At 52.7% G+C, this 24,282-nt stretch overlaps 1 protein-coding gene across 5 annotated transcripts in view; it reads right to left on the reverse strand.

The window, feature by feature from the left end:
• The window catches only part of LOC142303949 (lamin-B3-like), a 114,272-nt gene extending 96,085 nt beyond the window's left edge, over nucleotides 1-18,187 (reverse strand). For 3 of the 5 annotated variants that reach the window (XM_075345853.1, XM_075345852.1, XM_075345851.1), the window contains exons 1-3: nucleotides 17,620-18,187; nucleotides 9,770-9,926; nucleotides 6,022-6,147 (exon numbers count right to left, since the gene is read on the reverse strand). In XM_075345853.1, the coding sequence (XP_075201968.1) occupies nucleotides 6,022-6,147; nucleotides 9,770-9,926; nucleotides 17,620-17,981 (645 nt within the window). In that variant the 5' untranslated portion in view covers nucleotides 17,982-18,187. The remainder of the gene's footprint in view (nucleotides 1-6,021; nucleotides 6,148-9,769; nucleotides 9,927-17,619) is intronic. The other 2 variants (XM_075345855.1, XM_075345854.1) reach the window with 1 other exon arrangement.
• Nucleotides 18,188-24,282: the final 6,095 nt, after the last annotated feature.

A 24,282-nucleotide genomic window follows, 5' to 3' on the forward strand; every position in this document is an offset into this window, starting at 1 on the left:
GTAAATAAATACCTCATGTTAGAGCTGCAAAACAGCCCTCCCCTACGGGGAAATCACTGCCGCCTGCAGGACTCTTCTACCTAAGCTGGCATCCGCCGAAGCATAGGTATGCACCTGAGAATGTTTGGTGAAAGTGTGCAGACTCAACCAGGTAGCTGCCTGGCACACCTGTTGAGCCGAAACCTGGTGTCGTAGTGCCCAGGACGCACCCACGGCTCTGGTTGAATGGACTTTCAGCCCTGAAAGAACCGGAAGCCCTGCAGAACGGTAGGCTTCCAGAATTGGTTCTTTGATCCATCGAGCCAGGGTGGCTTTAGAAGCCTGCAACCTCTTGCGCGTACCAGCGACAAGGGCATCGGAACGGCGTATGGGCGCCGTGCGGGAAATGTAGATTCTGAGTGCTCTCACCAGATCTAGCAAACGGAAATCATTCTCATACCGGTGAACCGGATGAGTGCAAAAGGACGGTAAGGAGATATCCTGATTAAGATGAAACGAGGATACGACCTTAGGGAGAAACTCCGGAATGGGGTGCAGCACTACCTTGTCCTGGTGAAACACCAGGAAGGGAGCCTTGGATGACAGAGCTGCCAGCTCAGACACTCGCCGAAGCGATGTGATCGCAACGAGAAACGCCACCTTCTGTGACAGGCGAGAAAAGGAAACTTCCTTCAGAGGCTCGCAAAGCGGCTTCTGGAGAGCAACTAGAACCCTGTTCAGATCCCATGGATCTAACGGCCGCTTGTACGGGGGTACGATATGACAAACCCCCTGCGGGAACGTGCGCACCTTAGAAAGACGTGCTAGACGCTTCTGAAAAAAACACGGATAGTGCTGAGACTTGCCCTTTGAGGGAGTCGAGCGACAAGCCCTTTTCTAACTCCTATTGTAGGAAGGAAAGAAAAGTAGGCAATGCAAATGACCAGGGAGACACTCCCTGAGTAGAGCACCAGATTAAGAAAATCTTCCACGTTCTGAGGTAGATCTTAGCAGACGTGGGCTTCCTAGCCTGTCTCATGGTGGCAACGACCCCTTGGGATAATCCTGAAGACGCTAGGATCCAGGACACAAAGACCACACAGTCAGGTTCAGGGCCGCAGAATTCCGATGGAGAAAACGGCCCTTGGGACAGTAAGTCTGGTCGGTCTGGTAGTGACCACGGTCGGCCGACCGTGAGATGCCACAGATCCGGGCACCACGATCTCCTCGGCCAGTCTGGTGCGACGAGTATGACGCAGCTGCAATCGGATCTGATTTTTGCGCAGTACTCTGGGCAAGATTGCCAGAGGTGGAAACACATATGTGAGCCGGAACTGCGACCAATCTTGCACTAAGGCGTCTGCCGCCAGAGCTCTGTGATCGCGCGATCGTGCCATAAATGCCGGGACCTTGTTGGTGTGCCGAGACGCCATTAGGTCGACGTCCGGCACCCCCCAGCGGCAACAGATTTCCTGAAACACGTCCGGGTGAAGGGACCATTCCCCCGCGTCCATACCCTGGCGACTGAGGAAGTCTGCTTCCCAGTTTTCTACGCCCGGGATGTGAACTGCGGATATGGTGGATGCTGTGTCCTCCACCCACATGAGGATTCGCCGGACTTCCTGGAAGGCTTGCTGACTGCGCGTCCCTTCTTGGAGGTTGATGTATGCCACCGCTGTGGAGATGTCCGACTGGGTTCGGATCTGCTCTCTTTCTAGCCACTTCTGGAAAGCTAATAGGGTAAGATACCCTGCCCCGATTTCCAGAACATCGATCTGAAGGGTGGACTCCTGCTGAGTCCACGTCCCCTGAGCCATGTGGCGGAGACAAACTGCTCCCCACCCTGACAGACTCGTATCTGTCGTGACCACTGCCCAGGATGGGGGCTATGACAATGAGGTGGGAATAAGCCACTATTGCAGAGAGTCCTCGGCCGTCAGGGAAAGGGAGACTTCCCTGTCCAGGGAGGTTGACTGCCCGTCCCATTGGCGGAGAATGTCCCATTGCCGTTGGCGCAGATGAAACTGCGCAAAGAGAACAGCCTCGATGGCTGCCACCATCTTCCTTAGGAAGTGCATGAGGCGCCTTAAGGGGTGCGACTGGCCTTGAAGGAGAGACTGCACCTCTGTCTGCAGTGAACGCTGCTTGTTCAGCGGAAGCTTCACTATTGCTGATAGAGTATGAAACTCCATGCCGAGATACGTTAGTGATTGAGTCGGAGACAGATTTGACCTTGCCAAATTGATGATCCACCCGAAAGTCTGGAGAGTCTCCAGCGTAACATTCAGGCTGCGTTGGCATGCCTCGAGGGAGGGTGCTTTGACGAGTAGATCGTCCAAGTACGGGATCACCGGGTGTCCCTGAGAGTGCAAGACTGCTACCACTGCTGCCATGACCTTGGTGAACACCCGTGGGGCTGTCGCCAGACTGAATGGCAGAGCTACGGACTGAAGATGTTCGTCTCCTATCACAAAACGTAGAAAACGTTGGTGCTCCGTAGCAATTGGCACGTGGAGATAGGCATCTTTGATGTCTGTTGAGGCAAGGAAGTCTCCTCGAGACATTGAGGCAATGACGGATCGGAGGGATCCCATCCGGAACCGCCTGGCGTTCGCATGCTCGTTGAGCAGTTTCAGGACCAGAACAGGACGGAAGGAACCGTCCTTTTTTTGGAGCCACAAAGAGATTGGAGTACAAACCCTCGCCCTCGTTCCTGAGGGGGGACAGGGATCATTACTCCTTGTGCTCTTAGAGCGTCCACCGCCTGCAGCAGGGCATCTGCTCGGTGGAGAGGTGGGGCCGTTCTGAAGAAAGGAGTCGGAGGACGAGAACAGAACACTGTCCTGTGCACGTGAGCACAATGTCCGCCGCCCACTGGCCTGTGACCTGTGGCAGCTAAATGTCGCCAAAGGCGGGGGAGTCTGCCATCAACCGCGGATGCGGAGAGAGAGAGAGAGAGAGCTGAGAGTCATGAGGAGACCGCCTTGGTAGCGGTTCCTCCGGCTGCCTTCCCTGGGCGTGATTGAGCCCGGCCGGAATCTGAGCCCGTCTGAGGTTTTGTAGCCCTCTTGCGCGAGGACAATTGGGACCTGCCCGAGCTTGGGAAGGACCGTTAAACCTCGACTGTACTTTTAGGACAGCATTAATAGGGTAAGTCGCAGTGCAGACATTGCGGGGTTACGGACGCCTCTGCGGTACAGATGTCCCTGTGCTCAAGGCCAGCTGCGCAAGAACAGCTGAAAAGGTTAGGTTGCCTATACGGCTGTGGATGCCGGAGCAACCGACACGCCGATAGCTTCCTAGACAGATTTCAACCAGAGTCCATCTGTCTGTGAATGGCATCTTTAAGTGAAGCCCCATCTCCAGTGCAACTATGGCTCTAGATGCAAGCCTGGAGATTGGAGAATCCACCTTTGGACCCTGGGTCCAGCGCTGACCACGTCAGGGGAAAAGGGATAACGTGTATCCTAAAAACGTTTGGAGAAGACGCTTATCTGGTAAGCGTGGTGTTCCTGGACTGCTTCTCTGAAGTCAGCGTGGCCAGAAAAAATACTCAATATCTGTGTGAGATACTGAAAAGGGACTTCTCCTGTTCGTCTCCTATCTCCACTGGGGGAGCTGAGGGAGAAAGATCCAACCTTCCATTGATGGACGGTATAGGATCATTCCGTATGGCGTTACCACCCGGTGTATCCGGATTGAGAGCGATGTCAGTATCAAAGCCCTGAAGAGCTGCCTTTTGGTCAAGTAGATTGCCCATGGCCTGTCTGTACTGCAAGTCTCTATATTATGACTACTCCGTCCCTGTCCCTGGACAGGGTTGACAGGTGGTTTCTTTGGCCACAACTAGTAGAGACCCCGGCAGACGAAGTGCTAGAGACCCCGGCAGACGACGTGCTACAGGGGAGCATGCACACAATGGGACGGTGTCATGAACAGCATCCCATGTAGTAAAAACAGCACTGAAAATCTGTGCTGCTTTTTTGCCGCTGCCGACTAGCTATCTAGAAGTATATAGCCAAGATTGGTGACCGTACAGTGCAATGTATAGCATACAGGCATAAAGTACAAATGACCACTGCAGCACAAGCAATACAAGCAGCATAGAAGCCTGTGCCCTGGCACCCCTGCTCTTCTGCTGCTGTATACTAGTCATCTAGGGGAATATAGCCCAGAAGAGTGACCCTACAGTGCAATGTATAGCATACAAGCACAAGTACAAATGAACACTGCAGCACATGCAATACAAGCAGCATAGAAGCCTGTGCCCTGGCACCCCAGCTCTTCTGCTGCTGTAGACTAGTCATCTAGGGGAATATGGCCCAGAAGAGTGACCATACAGTGCAATGTATAGCATACAAGCACAAGTACAAATGCACCCTGCAGCCCGTGCAATACAAGCAGCATAGAAAAAAACCTGTGCCCCAGCACCCTTGGTTTTCTGCTGCTGTAGTCTAGCCATTCCAGGGGAATATAGCTAAGACTAGCGACTGTACAGTGCAATGTATAGCATATAAGCATAAACACAAATGAACACCTCAGTCGTGCAATACAAGCAGCCTAGAAAGCCTGTGCCTTAGCACACCTGCTTTCCTGCTGCTGATGTGTCGCTCCCCCAGCGGGCATATAGCGACCTATGCAGTTAAAAACAACACATGTACACACTGCAGTTATATTGTGGTCAGCACTATGTGTGCCGCTTACCGCCCGCCTATAAGCGGGTGTATGATCGCCACCGTCCTGCCTTGGTGCCGAAAGTCCGAGCTCGGACTGCAGTAATGGCTGCCGGCTTCTTCCCCAGCTCGTGTGAGGAGGGGCGGGCCGTGGGCGTGCCCCCAAGGCAGAGCGGGAATCCGGCGTCCGACAGTGTGCAGTGAGAGGGCTGGAGCATGTAAATAAGGCTCCAGCCCTCGGCGCTGCTGATTGCTCAGCGCCTGTCCCCTTCCCTGAGTGACAGGGAGGGGGCGGGAACGAAGCGGCACTAGGCCGCAGAAGCCGGGGACTGGATTTATAAGCGCCGCCGCCGTAAAAGCGCGGTCGGCGCCCAGTCCCCGGCGAACTACAAGTCCCAGCCGCGCCGCCGCTCCCGGAGCGTCCGGCGCGGTAGTTCCCAAAACACAAAGTCACTCAGCAAAGCTGCAGTGACTGTAACCCTTTACTGTCCCCGGCGCACTAGCACACCCAGCAAGTCTGGAGTGTGCTGTGCCTGTGTGTACGGGGACACAGAGTACCTGTAATGATGCAGGGCCTTGTCCCTGAACGGTACTCCAGCTCCGTATCCAGCAGGTTCAAATGGGTCTGTGGATGGAGCCCGGCGTCAGAGCTTTGAGGCCGGCAGGATCCCACTTCCACAGAGCCCCTCAGGGGGATGTGGAAGGAAAGCAGCATGTGGGCTCCAGCCTCCGTACCAGCAATAGGTACCTCAACCTTACAACACCATCCACGGGTGAGAAGGGAGCATGCTGGGGGCCCTATATGGGCCCTCTTTTCTTCCATCCGAAATAGTCAGCAGCTACTGCTGACTAAAATCTGTGGAGCTATGCATGGATGTCTGACCTCCTTCGCACAAAGCTTGAAAACTGGAGAACCCGTGACACCACGGGGGGGTATAGCCAGAAGGGGAGGGGCCTTGCACTTTTTAGTGTAGTGCTTTGTGTGGCCTCCGGAGGCAGTAGCTATACCCCAATCGTCTGGGTCTCCCAATAGAGCGCTGAAGAAATAAGGTGGTGGCAAAGTCTTGACTTCTCCTAGCCCTTTCTGAACTCAGGTCAAGCTTGGGTCCAGAACTTTAAAGTCTGGCTGAATCTGCAGAACCGAACTTTCATGGAATTAACACTAGTGGTTTACAAAATCTAGACTTCATGGCCACTGGTCTATTTCACAAGTAAACTGGCATGGCAGTCATAAGTCAAGACATTGCTATTGGTTGGCATCACATTGTTTTTAGTACCAAAAGGAACAAACAAAAAAAAAATAAAAAAACCCCATCAACCAGAAAGTAAACTTGGCAACTGAACCCAACCTTTATTCACCAGTGATTACCTGACTGTGAACACTTTTCTCAAAATCCAGTTGTTCTTTAAGTGTTTGCATCTTATTTTCCAGGTCGACTCTCCATAGCATTTCATCATGAAGCTGCTTGGTTGTGTCTCTTAACGAACTTTCAAGCTGAAAAGAGTTACAACATCAATTAGAGAAACATGAATAAATGTATGTCCATGTTCAGAAAAATCTGGGATTATGTATAAATTCTGTTTCATTGCACTGAAGTGGGAAGTTCAAACTCTAAAAACTGCTTAATTTCCTGGTATATGAAGAAATTGTTTAACCTTAACCAAATGTACTGCTGATCCACACAAAGCAGGGGTGGGGAACCTTTTTTCTGCCGGGGACCATGTGGACGTTTCTACCAACCTTCGGGGGTTGCATAAAATTATCAACTTGAAAATTACCCTACTGTATTGGTCAAACAATTAAATTAACTCACCCCTACTGTGGTGGCTGGAGCTGCTTCCCTGGTGTGGCTAAGATGTTAAGTGATATGGATCATGTTGCTTCTCAACTGCTTTACCAGGTTTGTCTCTGTCTGGAGAGGCTGGGGCATGTACGCCACAAGAGGGGCTGGGGCACAGACAGCACTGGCGGAGGCGGCACTGTGGGGGTACTGAAAACAGTAGAAAGTACACAGCACTGTGGGGGGGCGCACGGACAGCACAAGGGGGCCACGGACGGCACTGGCGACGGCACAGACTGCATCAGGTGGTGCGGACCGAACAGCACTGAGGGGCACAGACAGGACTTGGAGGCACTGACCTCACTAGGGAGGCACAGACAGCAGTGGGGGTTACAAAGCACTCGGGATAGCATATCGTACTAGGGGTACAGAGCACTGGTTTGTAGACTCACAGTACTGGGGGGGTAGGTGTCACACAGCACCGGTCCAGGAGGCATGTACAGCAGGGAGGTCAGTAAAACCGCTGCTTTTCTTCTGTGGGAAGGAAGTGCAGCGCATTTCATGCTGCTTACCTACCCATAAGGCAAGCCCTGAGCACGCTGGCACAGGCTAGCGTGAAGACCTTATAGTATGCGCATGCAGGGTGCATGCGCGTCCTCGCATCATGCATTGAGATTTAAAGGGCCGGCAGCCGAAAAAAGAACAGCTGTCGCCCAATCATTGTGGTCCCCATAAACGTGCTCGGGACCTGCAGGAAAAGTCATTGCGGGTCACAAACGGCCCGCGGGACGGAGGATCCCCACCCCTGACATAAGGGAATGTGCAGATGGTGTCATTATCAGGCAGATTCTCCTGCAAAAGGAAATGTAAACACTGCATTGATGTTCACATTTTCACTCTTACCCTTTTGAACTACTTATGGGTTTAGAAACCATGAAGCGGTTAAAAGTAGTAACATGGTAACTCTTTGGATGGCTTCATTTGGAAGCTGCCCAATCTATATAGTTGTAACCATGACGAAAAAGATGCTGGTGCGGAGGCACACCAAACAGCGCCTGGAACATGTGTTTCAGAAAAAAGGCCGCTGTTATTTTACTGAAACAGACTCACTGCCTCATTTAAGGCTCTGTGTGCAAATACCATGAAAGAAAAAGGTAGAAAAAAAGAGCGCATACATAGCATCTATTCAAACCCATACATGGTTGGTGTTCGAGCTCCTCGGTGCTATGAAAACTGTAAAGTAGGAGGATGAACTTCAGTAGACAGCTGTATTGACAACTCTTCCCTACACTGGAGTGCTCACTCTGCTTTGTGCTCCTGTGACATCTATGAGAGTCGCTGCTGAACATCTCTGCTGGTGGCTTATCTCAGAGAATAAAGGATCGTCAGGCCAAACCCTGGAATACTAGCTCCTTACCTATCCAATAATCATAATCAGGGGCTGCCACACACAGACTGTCAGCTGAATCCATCGATATCATCTAAAATCAGAGGTCTCAAACTCGGCTGGGTGTATGGGCCGCACAGAGGAAAAAAAAAATAATTTGGGGGCCGCATTCTTTGCAGGACAAAGTGACATTTTTATTGGTACCATATATATTTTAATTTACACACCATTGGATCACTGATTTTGAACATTTTTCACTTGTTTATTATAACAAATGTGCACATTCTTTGGTTAAATATTAAAAAAAAAAAAATTTGATGGTAAAAAGTGTCATGCCTTATTTTGTTTTTTTACATTTTATCCCTTTCTTGTAACTAATAGTGTTACAATTATCACTATATAGAAATTCTGGCCAACATCTTTTAGTAATGTTCCCCATCTTGTTGTACTGTGCCCATCCTAGTCCCCATCCTATAGTAATACAACCAGCCTTCTCCCAATCTTATCGTAATGTACCCATCCTGTAGTAATGTGTCCAGCCTTGTCCCCTTGTAGCAATCTCCATATCCTGTAGTACTGTCCCCATCATATAGTTGTCCCATTCTATAGTAATGTGCCCATCCTACAGTAATGTCCCTATCCTGTAGTAATGTGGCCAGCTTCGTCCCCATCTTATAATATGTCCATCCTTGTCCCCATCCTATAGTAATGTCCCCAGCCTTATCCCTATCCTATAGTAATGTTTCTCATCCTTGTCCCCTTGTAGTAATGACCCTATCCTGTAGTACTGTGCCCATCCTAGCTCCCATCCTACAGTAATGACCATAGCCTTGTCCCCATTCTATTGTTATGTCCCCATCCAATAGTATTATGCCCATCCTTGTAATGTCCCCATCCTATATAGTCATGTGCCCACCTTGTCCCCATCCTATAGTCATGTGATCACCTTGTCCCTATTCTATAGTAATGTCCCCATCCTGTAGTAATGGGTGGGGGCAGCGGCTGTGAAAGGAGACCGTGGCTATAACTTACCGATCGCTCTCAGCTTCCACAGACGTTGGAGGAGTGAAGGTCGAGGGGAGCGGTCTCCGGCCCCAGATTCACAGTGATTGGAGAGATCGGTCACAAGGCCGGTCTCTCCAATCAGAGCTGGGGGCGGGTGAAACAGAGGTCACCCAGCTCCAGCCAATGATCGGTGCTATAGCTGCACTGAACATGGCTGGATTTCAATGTTTTAGCCATTTTCAATGGCTTAAACATTACAGTGGCTGTGATTGGCTGAGCGGCGTTCATCCACCCCTCCTGAGGTCTCCTCCTTCCCGAATCTAAGGCATTTGCAATGCAAAGCGTTCGCAGTCACCGGGGCTCCGATGTCGCCATGACATACTGGGTACATCATGGGTCCTTAAGTACCAGGGAGCCATGATGTACCCAGTACGTCATAGGTCGCTAAGGGGTTAATGTGCCGTCCTTCATATACACACAAAAAAAAAAAAAAAAACACACCATTCTTCTCACCTGTGCCTCGTTCCCTCGGCTGCTTCACTTCTGCTTCTTGCTGTATGCAGGCCCATGCCCCCGGTGACTATCGCGGCAAGTGCAGGGGCCGCAGTCCCTGGTAGCGATTTCTGTCAGATGATTGTTTTCCCGGCGCTGCGAGCTCAGAGCCCTTGACTTAGAGCACAGCACCAGCAAAACATTCATCTAACAAAGTGCAGACAGTGCCCCTGCACCAGCCGCGACAGTTAACAGGGAAACGGGCCGCACGAAGCAGCCTGAGGGGCTGCATGCGGCCCGCGTGTTTGAGACCCCTGATTCAAATCTTGAACTTCACTGCCCTCCTGTCCAGTTTTGAAGCCTAACCATTACAATAAGCTGGAAAATGCGACATCCTTTGTGGCCAGGATTCCAGTAGCCCCCGCAGAGGCATACTAGGAGCTGCTACTTACAGCAGCTATTTGGGCCTTTAGTTCCCGATTCTGATCCTCCAGGCTCCTCTGGGCACTCAGTGCAGTGGCGAGCTCGGCTTCTTTTACATTTAGTTTGGCTTCAAGATCTCGGAGTTGGCTCTGAGTCAAAGATAAGTCAGATTCTTTTTTGCTATTTCTGAAATGAGATTAACAATCATGAACATGTCAGCTTGTGCTATAGGTACACCAATACTTAGACATCAGCGGTTTATGTGGCCGTATATGAGTGGGGAAATATCTCTGCAAAATGCATATCTTATGTAATGTGGTGCAAATTCTGCAAAATGAATCAAAACGTTTGCAAGTTGTTTAGTGATCATACAAAATTTGTACCAACTGCAAAATTAATGAAGCAAAAATATGAACAAACCTGTGCCGTTCTGTATGCAGTTCACATCTAGCTGCTGGAGCTGATAAAAGCGGATTACAGCAGGCTGGTGCCGGACCCCATAGAGCTGATATTATGGCCAAGCAAGGTCATCAATATCGGCATTAGATATGGAATGTGCACAAGTTGGATTTTTGCCACAAACACACACTTTACCAACAATGTGAATGAAATTTCTAAAATCTCATGCACATTATTAATTATTTATTTATTAACATGGCCAATCACAATGAATCTGCTAGGGTGTTTGGCAACAGTGTGCGAAGTTGGAGTTCACACCTGTAAACTGTTTTGTGTGGATTTACAGACGTTTGTTGCCAGATTGTTTAATATTATGAATGTAGTTTTAGTCTTTTGTACAAGTTAAAAGATTTATCTTAAGCATTTCCCCTATAGAATCCACGATGCAGAACTACAGCAATTTACTGTTTTGTTGCTGCAACCAAACAACTCATGTAAATACACCCTAAGGCCTCCTTCACACGTCTGTTTCTGGGACGTGCAAGGTCCTTTTCACACGTACCGGAGACATGGACACGCGTAGACCCATTAAAATCAATGGGTTTGTGCACACCTGCGTGTTTTCACACGGACCATGTGGAGCATACGTGTGTCCGTGAGTCCGTTTTTCTCCAGTGTATCACACGGACCGCACACTGATGTGATCCATGTGACAGTGTGAGACGTACCAAATTATGTGTCTGAAATAAAAAGCAATTCTATACTCCCCTTCTCCACCGCTGATGTCTAGCACTGCGTGTCACTTGCTTCCGACCCCCGCTCATTATGTGCATTGCATATGCCCTGCACCTCAGACCCGGAAGCAGCGTCAGGCACAGCAGCACCATGGACAGGTAAGTATAGAAGTTCATGCTGTGTGTTCTGCTTGTGCTACCTGTGTGATATCCGCATAGCACACACACACACATGCACGCACCTACAGATCGTGCAAACGTGTGTGTTTTGAACGGACGTGTGAATGAGGCCTAAGGATAAGTTTAAGGAACTTGTCAGGTGCAATATGCACCCAGAATCACGAGCAGTTCTGGGTGCATATTGCTAATCCCTGCCTAACCGTCCCTGTATACACTAGCAAAGTTAAAGGGATGTTTAGGCTTCTTTTACACATCCGTGAAAATCACGCACATGTTTCACGGACGTGTGAAAGGTGCGTATTGCCCTCAATGTGCTGTATGCATGGCCTACGTGTGTTCTCCGTGTGTTATACGTCATAACACACGGAGAACGGGAACTTTCTACTCGCCTGTCCCTGGCATTGCCGTTTGTGGTGCTGATCTTCCGTCTCCGGTCCTGCCGACTCTTCGCTGCTGCAGTGAAGTGAATATTCAATTAGCATAATGAGCGGCGGTCGGCAGCAAGTGACAGCAGCGGCAGAGACAGCAGGGCTGGAGAAGTTGAGTAATGTTTTGTTTTTTTCTCGTAGACACATTTTCTCCGGTGCGTGTCACACGGAACACATCTGCGTGGTCCGTGTGTGTTACGTGTAACCCGATTGCATTCCGTGTGACACCCGTGATGCCGGAGATAAAACGGACATGTCGGCGTGAGAAACACACGGACACTTATGTATGGAACGGACACACGTTACGTGCGAAAATACATACGTGTGTCCGATACCATAGGAAGACATAGGTCTACGTGTGTACATGTCTCCGGTACATGAGGAAACGGACCATACACTGGAGGCATGTGCGTGTGAAAGAGGCCTTAGAAAAAGTATTCCTAAAGATTGCTTATTATATGCTAATTAGGTCCATGACTAGTCGCAAGAGCATGAGTTCTTTGGGCTAGCCGGCCCACATAGTATGCCCGCAGGGTGTGCGAATATGCTAACATATTAATGAATTAGCAGCTTCGACGCACATACCTCACTCTTCATGGCGGCCGGCAGAAGATGGATGCGCACTGTGCGTGATCCGGAGTCTGCTGGACTTCTGATCATGTGCACTAAATTGATGCTGGGTGTAAGCTTCCCGGCTTCAATGAGGTACAGTGCGCATGACCGGAATTCCCGGGGACTCAGTATCATGTGCAGTGCGCATCCGTCCTCCACCAGCCACCATCAAGTGAGGTAAGTGCGGCGTCGCTGGGCATTCATTAGCATGTTAGTACACCCACAGGAGCATGCTAACATGCTAAGGGGGCCGACTAGCCAAGGGAACTCATGCCTTTGCGAATAGTCCCTGCGATCATTAGCATATAATAAACAATCATTATAAATACTTTTTCTAAAGAGTTATTTATTTATGCTAGTGTATACAGGGAGTTAAGCAGAGATTAGAAATGTGCACCTAGAACTGTTTGTGGTTTAGGGAGCATATTGCACCTGACAGGTTCCCTTTAAGGGAGCAATGAACTTTGCAACCCAACATATCTGTGAATTGCGGACATGATTGAATCCTTGTGATCCTCTGCATAGTGAGCAGGTTACATGCAATAGGCTGGAAGTCTGACCAGACTAGAGCATGCCATGATCCTTTTTTGGTGCCTAGGACACAGGCTGCAATCTGTCTGTGTGATTTCTCTGGCATACACAGATCAAAAATACATTTTTGTAAATGTACCCTAAAGGGAACTTCCCATAAACATTTCACCCAAAGATAAATGAATGCCTACTGGGGATCATGATGAAGATCCAAGTGCTGGAGCCCACACTGACAGCAAAACGAGGCCCTTTTATTGGAATGGCGTGGCAGCGCACATGAGCACCCTCTCCTCCACACATTCCCTATGGGGCTGCTGAACTCTACTTATTCCATCAGCACCATCAAGAATGAATAAAGCGATGAGTGGGCATTTTAGCTGACGCACAATTTTGTAATGGGGATAAAAGTGGCTCCTCATGGGTTAAACTTGCCTGATCCACAGTTCGGTGGAGATCCTGGCACTTTGACTTTAACCTGTTTAGTAGGTGCGTGATAAAGGGGTTGCACAATGAAAACAAGTTAACAGGTCTGAAGGCATTTCATTCTGCAGACGGGAAAGGTGGTCAAGTGCATACTGCCCTCAACACTGGGGGTTGGTGACCCTCTTAGGCTACTTTCACACATCAGGTTTTTTCCATCAGGCGCAATCCGGAAAAAAAACCGGGTAAAACGGATCTGGTACCGCATCAGTTTTATCCCCATAGATTTGTATTGTTACCGGATTGTGCCTGATGGCTTTGCGTTGCGTCCATTTTTTTCCGGATGCGGCAAAATTAAGTAAAGCGGCGGCCGGAGGCAACGTATCTTGTAACGTTTTTTTGTCCGGCAAAAAAAACCGCATTGCGCCGCTGTGGCGCATTTTTCAATGCATGCCTATGGACGCCGGATGCGGAAAAATACGCATCCGGCCGCTGCATGCGGTTTCTCCCACTGCGCATGCTCAGTAGCATGCCGCAACCGGAAAAAAAAATGGACGGGCCGCATGTAAAAACTTATGCAAAGGATGCGGTGTTTTCGCCGCATAGGTTTCATAGCCGGATTGAGCCGCAGTGCTCAAACCGGATGTGTGAAAGTAGCCTTACTCCTGATCAGTGTGGTCCCCACTGATAATATGGTTTTGCTTATCCTGTGGAAGATGAAGGATGTTTAAAATAAACCAACCAGCAAGATTTTGCTATATGAAGTAAAGGCAGTGCCATACTGGCACTAGGATGCTGTATCCAAGTATGCCTTTTGTTGAAAGATGTGATGCTGGACCGCTGAAACATCTGTAATCAAAATTCCAGAAATGCACTGCACTTTATGGCGTGTGCAGCGGGAGCGGGCCTTTGTGGGTCAGGTCCTCAGTCTATATTACTCCTCCCGCGTCCTCTATGGCTTGACCTTTTTCTTTATTTACATTTTGCACTGTTCGGCCATTGCTGCTGTTGGCGGCACATGTGCATTGCTACAGTAATTATTTCTTCTTTAAAATGGCGCCGGAGCCTGAAGAAGGCTATGCATAGTCTTCTCTGCCGGGTATTCAATAAAATAGCGCAGGAGATCGCGGTAACCACATGTGCACTCTGGTGCCATTTTAAGGAACACATCATTACTGTGGCAATGCACATGAGCCGCAAAACAGCAGCAATGGCGGCATGATATTTAAATAAACAAAAGAGGGCACACCATAGAGGACGCAGGAGAAGGAATATACACCGAGGACCCGACCCACTAACGCCCTGTGCGCGCGCTGCGTTTTTTACTGCGGTTTTGCTGCAGAAAATGTTCATAACCTTTCTGCAGTCCTTCCCCAGCAAAACCTACGGTAATAAAAAAAAAAAAAAAATGCTGAGCGCACGCTGCGGTTTTTATCACCTACAGGTTTTGCTTCATGTTTTCTTCACAAAGAGAATTGCGTGTCACTTCTCCGCAGGTATCACTTTCCTCTTCTCTACAGCTGCTGCACATGGACTAACGGTTTGCTTCACAAGTTGGTGTATAACTTACAGATTCATATTAGATCCTAGTCACTTAGCGTAATAATTGCTGTCCCTCTCCTCACAATATGACGGCATACCTATTCCCTACTGTTGTCACCACCCCAGCAATGCAGCCCCCCAAACACATTATATCCAACGGACATATTCTGTCATCTAATCTCACCTGACCGGAGGCTGCCGGTGATCTCTCACACCACATTACCTCATGCCACCATACTACACTACCTGGGGCCACCTCCTCCCCGTACCTGGCCCTCCGTACCCGGTGCTCTCCCCTCACACCCCTCCCCTGACCGTACCTGGCCCTCTGTACCCGGTGGTCTGTCCTCACACCCCTCTCCTCCCCGTACCTGGCCCTCCGTACCCGGTGCTCTCCCCTCACACCCCTCCCCTGACCGTACCTGGCCCTCTGTACCCGGTGCTCTGTCCTCACACCCCTCTCCTCCCCGTACCTGGCCCTCCGTACCCGGTGCTCTCCCCTCACACCCCTCCCCTGACCGTACCTGGCCCTCTGTACCCGGTGCTCTGTCCTCACACCCCTCTCCTCCCCGTACCTGGCCCTCCGTACCCGGTGCTCTCCCCTCACACCCCTCTCCTGACCGTACCTGGCCCTCCGTACCCGGTGCTCTGTCCTCACACCCCTCTCCTCCCCGTACCTGGCCCTCCGTACCCGGTGCTCTCCCCTCACCGTACCTGGCCCTCCGTACCCGGTGCTCTCCCCTCACCGTACCTGGCCCTCCGTACCCGGTGCTCTCCCCTCACCGTACCTGGCCCTCCGTACCCGGTGCTCTCCCCTCACCGTACCTGGCCCTCCGTACCCGGTGCTCTCCCCTCACACCCCTCTCCTCCCTGTACCTGGCCCTCTGTACCCGGTGCTCTGCCCTCACACCCCTCTCCTCCCCGTACCTGGCCCTCCGTACCCGGTGCTCTGCCCTCACACCCCTCTCCTCCCCGTACCTGGCCCTCCGTACCCGGTGCTCTCCCCTCACACCCCTCTCCTCCCCGTACCTGGCCCTCCGTACCCGGTGCTCTGCCCGCACACCCCTCTCCTGCCCGTACCTGGCCCTCTGTACCCGGTGCTCTGCCCGCACACCCCTCTCCTCCCCGTACCTGGCCCTCTGTACCCGGTGCTCTGCCCTCACACCCCTCTCCTCCCCGTACCTGGCCCTCCGTACCCGGTGCTCTGCCCTCACACCCCTCCCCTGACCGTACCTGGCCCTCTGTACCCGGTGCTCTGTCCTCACACCCCTCTCCTCCCCGTACCTGGCCCTCCGTACCCGGTGCTCTCCCCTCACACCCCTCTCCTGACCGTACCTGGCCCTCCGTACCCGGTGCTCTGTCCTCACACCCCTCTCCTCCCCGTACCTGGCCCTCCGTACCCGGTGCTCTCCCCTCACCGTACCTGGCCCTCCGTACCCGGTGCTCTCCCCTCACCGTACCTGGCCCTCCGTACCCGGTGCTCTCCCCTCACCGTACCTGGCCCTCCGTACCCGGTGCTCTCCCCTCACCGTACCTGGCCCTCCGTACCCGGTGCTCTGCCCTCACACCCCTCTCCTCCCCGTACCTGGCCCTCTGTACCCGGTGCTCTGCCCTCACACCCATCTCCTCCCCGTACCTGGCCCTCCGTACCCGGTGCTCTCCCCTCACACCCCTCTCCTCCCCGTACCTGGTCCTCTGTACCCGGTGCTCTGCCCGCACACCCCTCTCCTCCCTGTACCTCCGTACCCGGTGCTCTGCCCGCACACCGCTCTCCTCCCTGTACCTCCGTACCCGGTGCTCTGCCCTCACCGTACCTGGCCCTCCGTACCCGGTGCTCTCCCCTCACCGTACCTGGCCCTCCGTACCCGGTGCTCTCCCCTCACCGTACCTGGCCCTCCGTACCCGGTGCTCTCCCCTCACACCCCTCTCCTCCCTGTACCTGGCCCTCTGTACCCGGTGCTCTGCCCTCACACCCCTCTCCTCCCCGTACCTGGCCCTCCGTACCCGGTGCTCTGCCCTCACACCCCTCTCCTCCCCGTACCTGGCCCTCCGTACCCGGTGCTCTCCCCTCACACCCCTCTCCTCCCCGTACCTGGCCCTCCGTACCCGGTGCTCTGCCCGCACACCCCTCTCCTGCCCGTACCTGGCCCTCTGTACCCGGTGCTCTGCCCGCACACCCCTCTCCTCCCCGTACCTGGCCCTCTGTACCCGGTGCTCTGCCCTCACACCCCTCTCCTCCCCGTACCTGGCCCTCCGTACCCGGTGCTCTGCCCGCACACCGCTCTCCTGCCCGTACCTGGCCCTCTGTACCCGGTGCTCTGCCCTCACACCCCCCTCCTGCCCGTACCCGGTGCTCTGCCCGCACACCGCTCTCCTGCCCGTACCTGGCCCTCTGTACCCGGTGCTCTGCCCTCACACCCCCCTCCTGCCCGTACCCGGTGCTCTGCCCGCACACCGCTCTCCTGCCCGTACCTGGCCCTCTGTACCCGGTGCTCTCCCCTCACACCCCTCTCCTCCCCGTACCTGGCCCTCTGTACCCGGTGCTCTGCCCTCACACCCCTCTCCTCCCCGTACCTGGCCCTCCGTACCCGGTGCTCTGCCCTCACACCCCTCTCCTCCCCGTACCTGGCCCTCTGTACCCGGTGCTCTGCCCGCACACCCCTCTCCTCCCCGTACCTGGCCCTCCGTACCCGGTGCTCTGCCCTCACACCCCTCTCCTCCCCGTACCTGGCCCTCCGTACCCGGTGCTCTGCCCGCACACCGCTCTCCTGCCCGTACCTGGCCCTCTGTACCCGGTGCTCTGCCCTCACACCCCTCTCCTGCCCGTACCTGGCCCTCTGTACCCGGTGCTCTGCCCGCACACCCCTCTCCTCCCCGTACCTGTACCTCTGTACCCGGTGCTCTGCCCGCACACCCCTCTCCTCCCCGTACCTGTACCTCTGTACCCGGTGCTCTGCCCGCACACCGCTCTCCTCCCCGTACCTGTACCTCTGTACCCGGTGCTCTGCCCGCACACCGCTCTCCTGCCCGTACCTGGCCTGCAGTACTCGGTGCTCCTCTCGGATCTTCCCCAGCTCCACCTGCAGACGTGCCCGCTCGTTGGCCGTGTGGTCCAGCAGTTTGCGGGCATCGGCCAGCTCGGTCTCGTACAGCAGCCGCAGGGTGGACACCTCCCGAGTGGTGACCTCCTCCTTCTCCTCCAGCTGCAGCCTCAGAAGCGACTTATCCGCCTCCAGAGACCGGACCCGCTCGATGTACGCGGCCAGGCGGTCATTCAGGTGCCGCAGCTCCTCTTTCTCCTGCAGGCGGCTCAGGCGGGTCGGGCTTCCCGGAGAAGGGGCCCCTGCAGCGGCCGGGGTGGCCCGGGTGCTCCTGGCTGGTGTGGACGCGGCCATGTCCGCTCACTATCACTGCGCTCCTGCCTCAGACTAATGTACAAGTGCGGCGGCTCCGAGTGTTCCCATATATGAGCTCCCCGGGAAATGCGGACCGGTGTGTTCCGGTACCGGCCCAAAGCAACCTCCCCGTGCGCTCAACGCGGCCGCAGCTCCGAGGCTCCATGTGTGCGGGGGCTGGAGCAGTCCTAGCATCCTGAGTGATGTGCTGCATCCCGAGACATGTAGATCCTCCCGAGTGAGAGTCTTGGGGGGTCTCCTCCTGAGTGAGAGTCTTGGGGGGGTCTCCTCCTGAGTGAGAGTCTTGGGGGGTCTCCTCCTGAGTGAGAGTCTTGGGGGGTCTCCTCCTGAGTGAGAGTCTTGGGGGGTCTCCTCCTGAGTGAGAGTCTTGGGGGGGGGGTCTCCTCCTGAGTGAGAGTCTTGGGGGGGGGTCTCCTCCTGAGTGAGAGTCTTGGGGGGGGTCTCCTCCTGAGTGAGAGTCTTGGGGGGGTCTCCTCCTGAGTGAGAGTCTTGGGGGGGGTCTCCTCCTGAGTGAGAGTCTTGGGGGGGGTCTCCTCCTGAGTGAGAGTCTTGGGGGGGGTCTCCTCCTGAGTGAGAGTCTTGGGGGGGGTCTCCTCCTGAGTGAGAGTCTTGGGGGGGGTCTCCTCCTGAGTGAGAGTCTTGGGGGGGTCTCCTCCTGAGTGAGAGTCTTGGGGGGGGTCTCCTCCTGAGTGAGAGTCTTGGGGGGGGGGTCTCCTCCTGAGTGAGAGTCTTGGGGGGGGTCTCCTCCTGAGTGAGAGTCTTGGGGGGTCTCCTCCTGAGTGAGAGTCTTGGAGTCTTCTCCTCAGTCTTTTATGGAACCATGAAAAAGATTTGGTGTCCTGTGTTTGTTTGCGCACCCGTTGACTTATAATGGGTGAGTCTGATCCAGGACAGACATGACAGGCTAGTTTCACACTTGCGTTTTTTAAATCTGCCGTTTTGGAAAACAGCGGAATCCGTTAACGGATTCCGCTGCTTCCCATAGACTTGTATGGATGACGGATTGCGACTGATGGACCTGCGTTGTTTCCGTTAGCCGTCGCTGCGTTGCTTCCGCCAGGTGGAAGGAACGCAGCATGTAACGTTTTTTTTCATGCGTTAAAATGACGCAGAGCGGCGGATTCCGTCGGCGTCCGTTGTTTTTATAATGGACGTCTATGGTGGCGGATTCCGTTAAAATCCGCCATTTGACGGATTCCGTTAACGCATCTGTCTTTACACAACTGCGCATGCCCAGATGTGTAAAGTCAAGAAAAAAAAAACTATAACGGATTCCGTTGTTTTGTACGATCCGTTGCATCCGTTGTGCCACTATATGCAATGCATCCGGTGCATCCGTCACACAACGCAATGCAACGGATGCCGTTCAACGCAAGTGTGAAACTAGCCTAATGCGTGTTGCGGTTTATTCCTTGCAGACCACTGGTCCGTGTGTAGAAACGTACACAAAAACATTGGATTGAGCAGTGTGCTGTTGATTATCGTATATGTTTTTCATACAGACTGCACATAGACGTTTAATATGTAAGTGGTTCCCAGTGTGTGTGGTGTGTTGTGTTGTGTGTGGCAGTGTGTGTGTATGTTTTGAGGGGAGGTGTTCACCCCCCATCGTGATCCATCCCCCGTCCTGCGCACCCCCATCGTGCTCCATCCTCCATACTGCGCGTCCCCCATCGTGATCCATCCCCCATGCTGCGCACCCCTATCATGCTCCATCCCCCATGCTGCGCACCCCTATCATGCTCCATCCCCCATGCTGCACACCCCTATCGTGCTTCATCCCCCCATGCTGCGCACCCCTCAGAGAGGACTATAATAGGAGAACTATAATAGGAGGAGTATAATAGAAGGAGTAGTCCTGGGGAAGGAGGAATATAATAGGAGGAGTAGTCCTGGGGAAGGAGGAGTATAATAGGAGGAGTAGTCCTCGGGAAGGAGGAGTATAATAGGAGGAGTAGTCCTGGGGAAGGAGGAGTATAATAGGAGGAGTAGTCCTCGGGAAGGAGGAGTATAATAGGAGGACTAGTCCTGGGGAGAGAGGAGTATAATAGGAGGAGTAGTCCTGGGGAGAGAGGAGTATAATAGGAGGAGTAGTATTTGGGAGAGAGGAGGATAATAGAGGGAGTAGTCCTTGGGGGAGAGGAGGATAATAAAGGGAGTAGTCCTTGGGGGAGAGGAGGATAATAGCAGAAGTAGTCCTTGGGGGAGAGGAGGATAATAGCAGAAGTAGTCCTGGGGCAGAGGAGTATAATAGGAGGAGTAGTCCTGGAGGAGAGAGGAGTATAATAGGAGGAGTAGTCCTGGGGAGAGAGGAGTATAATAGGAGGAGTAGTCCTGGGGAGAGAGGAGTATAATAGGAGGAGTAGTCCTGGGGGGAGAAGAGTTGTCTTGGGGGGAGAGGAGAATAATAGGAGGAGGAGTCCTGGGGGGAGAGGATAATAATAGGAGGAGGAGTCCTGGAGAGAGAGGAGCATAATAGGAGGAGTAGTCCTGGGGAGAGAGGAGTATAATAGGAGGAGTAGTCCTGGAGGAGAGCAGTATAATAGGAGGAGTAGTCCTTGGGAGAGAGGAGGATAATAGAGGGAGTAGTCCTTGGGGGAGAGGAGGATAATAGCAGAAGTAGTGCTGGGGGGAGAGGAGGATAATAGAGGGAGTAGTCCTGGGGGGAGAGGAGGATAATAGAGGGAGTAGTCCTTGGGGGAGAGGAGGATAATAGCAGAAGTAGTCCTTGGGGGAGAGGAGGATAATAGCAGAAGTAGTCCTTGGGGGAGAAGAGGATAATAGCAGAAGTAGTCCTTGGGGGAGTGGAGGATAATAGCAGAAGTAGTCCTGGGGGGAGAGGAGTATAATAGGAGGAGTAGTCCTGGAGGAGAGGAGTATAATAGGAGGAGTAGTCCTGGGGAGAGAGGAGTATAATAGGAGGAGTAGTCCTGGGGAGAGAGGAGTATAATAGGAGGAGTAGTCCTGGGGGGAGAGGAGTATAATAGGAGGAGTAGTCCTGGGGGAGAGGAGTATAATAGGAGGAGTAGTCCTGGAGGTGAGAAGTATAATAGGAGGAGTGTGACGGGGTATGCGACAGAGCAGTAAGGGACGCCTGGCCAAGGAACAATCCAAAGGGCTTTATTGGAACCACAAAGATAAAGCACCAAACATAAATATAAATCATTAAAGTCTGCAAGGAGTCCACAACAAAATAAAGGATCCAGGGGCGCCTCTCAGTATTCCAACGCCAGGGAAAATATGGCAATGGTCCTTATATGAGTTCCTTGAGTCCAACAGGGTGAACAACAAAACACAATCTCACGTGGCCACTGATCTCCAGTCTGTAACAGTCCATACACAGGCTCTAGGATCCAGCCTCAGGTATAGATCCTAGTCCTTCTCCAGCCGAGATCCAACTAACTGACCTAACATGGGTCTCATTGTTCTTCTCTCCTGGGATCAGCCCCTAGACTCCTGGCTCTGTTCTGTTTACCAAGTTGTGGATTGGAGAAGTCCCATGCTGAGAAGAACAAACAATCCGCCACCAGTAGTACATACAGGACAGTCAAGGAGAGACAGACTATTACACCATGAGCACAGGCGGGGGAGGGACACACTGTTACAGAGTAGTCCTGGGGGGAGAGGAGTATAATAGGAGGAGTTTAATAGGAGGAGTAGTCCTGGGGGGAGAGCAGTATAATAGGAGGAGTAGTCCCGGGGGGAGAGGAGGAAAATAGGAGGAGTAGTCCTGGGGGGAGAGCAGTATAATAGGAGGAGTAGTACTGGGGAGAGAGGAGTATAATAGGAGGAGTAGTGCTGGGGGGAGAGGAGGATAATAGGGGGAGTAGTCCTGGGGGGAGAGGAGGATAATAGGAGTAGTCCTGGGGGGAGAGGAGTATAATAGGAGGAGTAGTCTTGGGGGGAGAGGAGTATAATAGGAGGAGTAGTCCTGGGGGGACAGAAGTATAATAGGAGGAGTAGTGCTGGGGGGAGAGGAGGATAATAGGGGGAGTAGTCCTGGGGGGAGAGGAGTATAATAGGAGGAGTAGTCCTGGGGGGAGAGGAGTATAATAGGAGGAGTAGTCCTGGGGGGACAGGAGTATAATAGGAGGAGTAGTCCTGGGGGAAGAGGAGCATAATAGGAGGAGGAGTCCTGGGGGGAGAGGAGTATAATAAGAGGAGTAGTCCTGAGGGGGAGGTGTCTAATAGGAAGAGTAGTCCTGGGAGGGGAGGTGTCTAATAGATGGAGTAGTCCTGGGGGGAGGTGTCTAATAGGTGGAGTAGTCCTGGGGGGAGGTTTATAGGTGCCCAATGTGTGCGGGGGGCTAATGTGTGCAGGGGCCGAGCCAAGCTGCAAATGCGTGCAGGGGGCAGGGCCGAGCGGCCGATGCGACGGCTGTCACTGTAATGACATCATTTTGGAGCAAGACAGACAGACAGAATAAGGCAATTATCTATATATAGACAATTGATAGCTAGAATAGATAGAAAAAATAGGAAGAACATATAGAATAGATAATAAGAAATAATAGATAGAAATGACAGAATAGCTCGATAGAGGGATAGGTAGCTGGGACAGCTGTTGTGGGGTTTTTTGGGGGTTTTTTATAAATCAAATTTTGTTAAAAAAGTGATTCGGGGTCTCCCCCATTTTTCATGTCCAGCATATGAGCAGCAGCAGCTGCGGGATGCAACCCTCAGGTGTCTGATGTACTTTGGCTGGTTGTGAAAACTAGAGGGGATTCCAGGCTTTTTTTTTATTTCTTCTTTTTTAAATCATATGGGGTCCAACAATTTTTCTAAAACCAGCCAAGGTGCAGCAGACAACTGGGGCTGATATTATTAGGGTATGAAGGGCCATCGTTATTTGCCCCTTTCCAGCCTAACAATAGCAGCTCAAATCCACCCCAGAATCTGCATTAGATGTGCTAATTATGGAGCTGGACCCGGTTCTTCCGGTTGCCCTGGTGCGGTGGCAGTTAGGATAATAAGGCGTTAATGGTAGCCAAAAGCTGCCACTAAGTCCTAGATTAGTGATGGCAGTCGTCTATGAGACAACGTCACATCACTAATCTGTAAATGAAAGTAAATAAACACAAACACCCCAAAAATCCTTTATTTGGAATAAAATACAAAAAGCACCCTCTTTCACCACTTTAATAATCCCCAAACACCCCTGCAGGTCTGAAGTAATCCTCACGAGGTTCTATGGCAATTTAGCTCTGCTACATCCCTGTCCTGTCACAGCGAGCGCCATAGAACATGACTGACTGCTATGAGTGCAGACAGCCGCACGATCACAATGAACTCAGGTGAACCCCTGACCTCACAGTTGCAGGCCCCGCAGTACCGCATGTGTCGCGGCAGTGATATCACCAGTTCACCGCTGTGAGGTTCATGCCGTGACTGACGTGAGGCGGTCGATCAGTGGTGACGTCACTCAGGTGACTCCTCCACCTGTGGCTCACTTCAGTAGCTGCCTGATTTGCAGTCACAGGTGGAGAACTCCAGCTGCGATAGCAACTCACCTGAGTAATGTCACCGTTGATCTCATTGCTCACTTCAGTCACTCGGGTGATATGCTGTCACGGGTGGAGGACCCCAGATGTGGTCGCGGCTAACCTGAGTGACATCACAGCTGACAGCGCGGCTCACTTCAGTTGCTGCGTGGAACTCACTGTGGGCACTCATGTTCTATGGCGCTCTGTTACACCTCGTGGCTCTCCTGTGGCAAGGAATGAGACAGTCTCCTTGCCTGCCACGAGTGCTCCTCCTCAGCAGCGCCGAAGGTCTGCCAGACTGCGCAGAGTGCAGGAGAAACCTCCTCAGAGAGGCAGCACAAGGGTGACACCTAGTGGTACTCCTGTTGCAAGAAATGAGACGGTCTCCCATTCCTTTCCTGCCGCAGCTCCTCCTGCTCAGCAGCCTCGAAGGTCTGTGAGGTTGCGCAATGTGCAGAGGTTTGCTGCTCAGGGAAGCAGTGAGACTCCCGTTATCTCTACATATTGTGAGACCGAGGATCCCGCCTCTATTTCCCAGAGGCAGGAGGGTGAGCATGTGCTATGCTTGGTGGATCCTGATTCGCCCACTGACGTCACACGGCTTGATGACAAGGCTGGTGACGTGGTGAATCCTGACTGGCCAGGCTGGGATGTCGTGGATCCTGATTGGGTCAAGTCCGTCATCTCCGCCTCGCGCCCGCCCTTGGCTGGAGCTACACCTCCTTAAAAGCTCCTCCTGCCATCATGGCGGCGCGCGACCGTCCTTCTATGTTTGGATGTCTGGCAGCGTGCTGCCA

This window comes from Anomaloglossus baeobatrachus, chromosome 4, assembly GCF_048569485.1.
Source record: "Anomaloglossus baeobatrachus isolate aAnoBae1 chromosome 4, aAnoBae1.hap1, whole genome shotgun sequence".
NCBI classification, from domain to species: Eukaryota; Metazoa; Chordata; class Amphibia; order Anura; family Aromobatidae; genus Anomaloglossus; species Anomaloglossus baeobatrachus.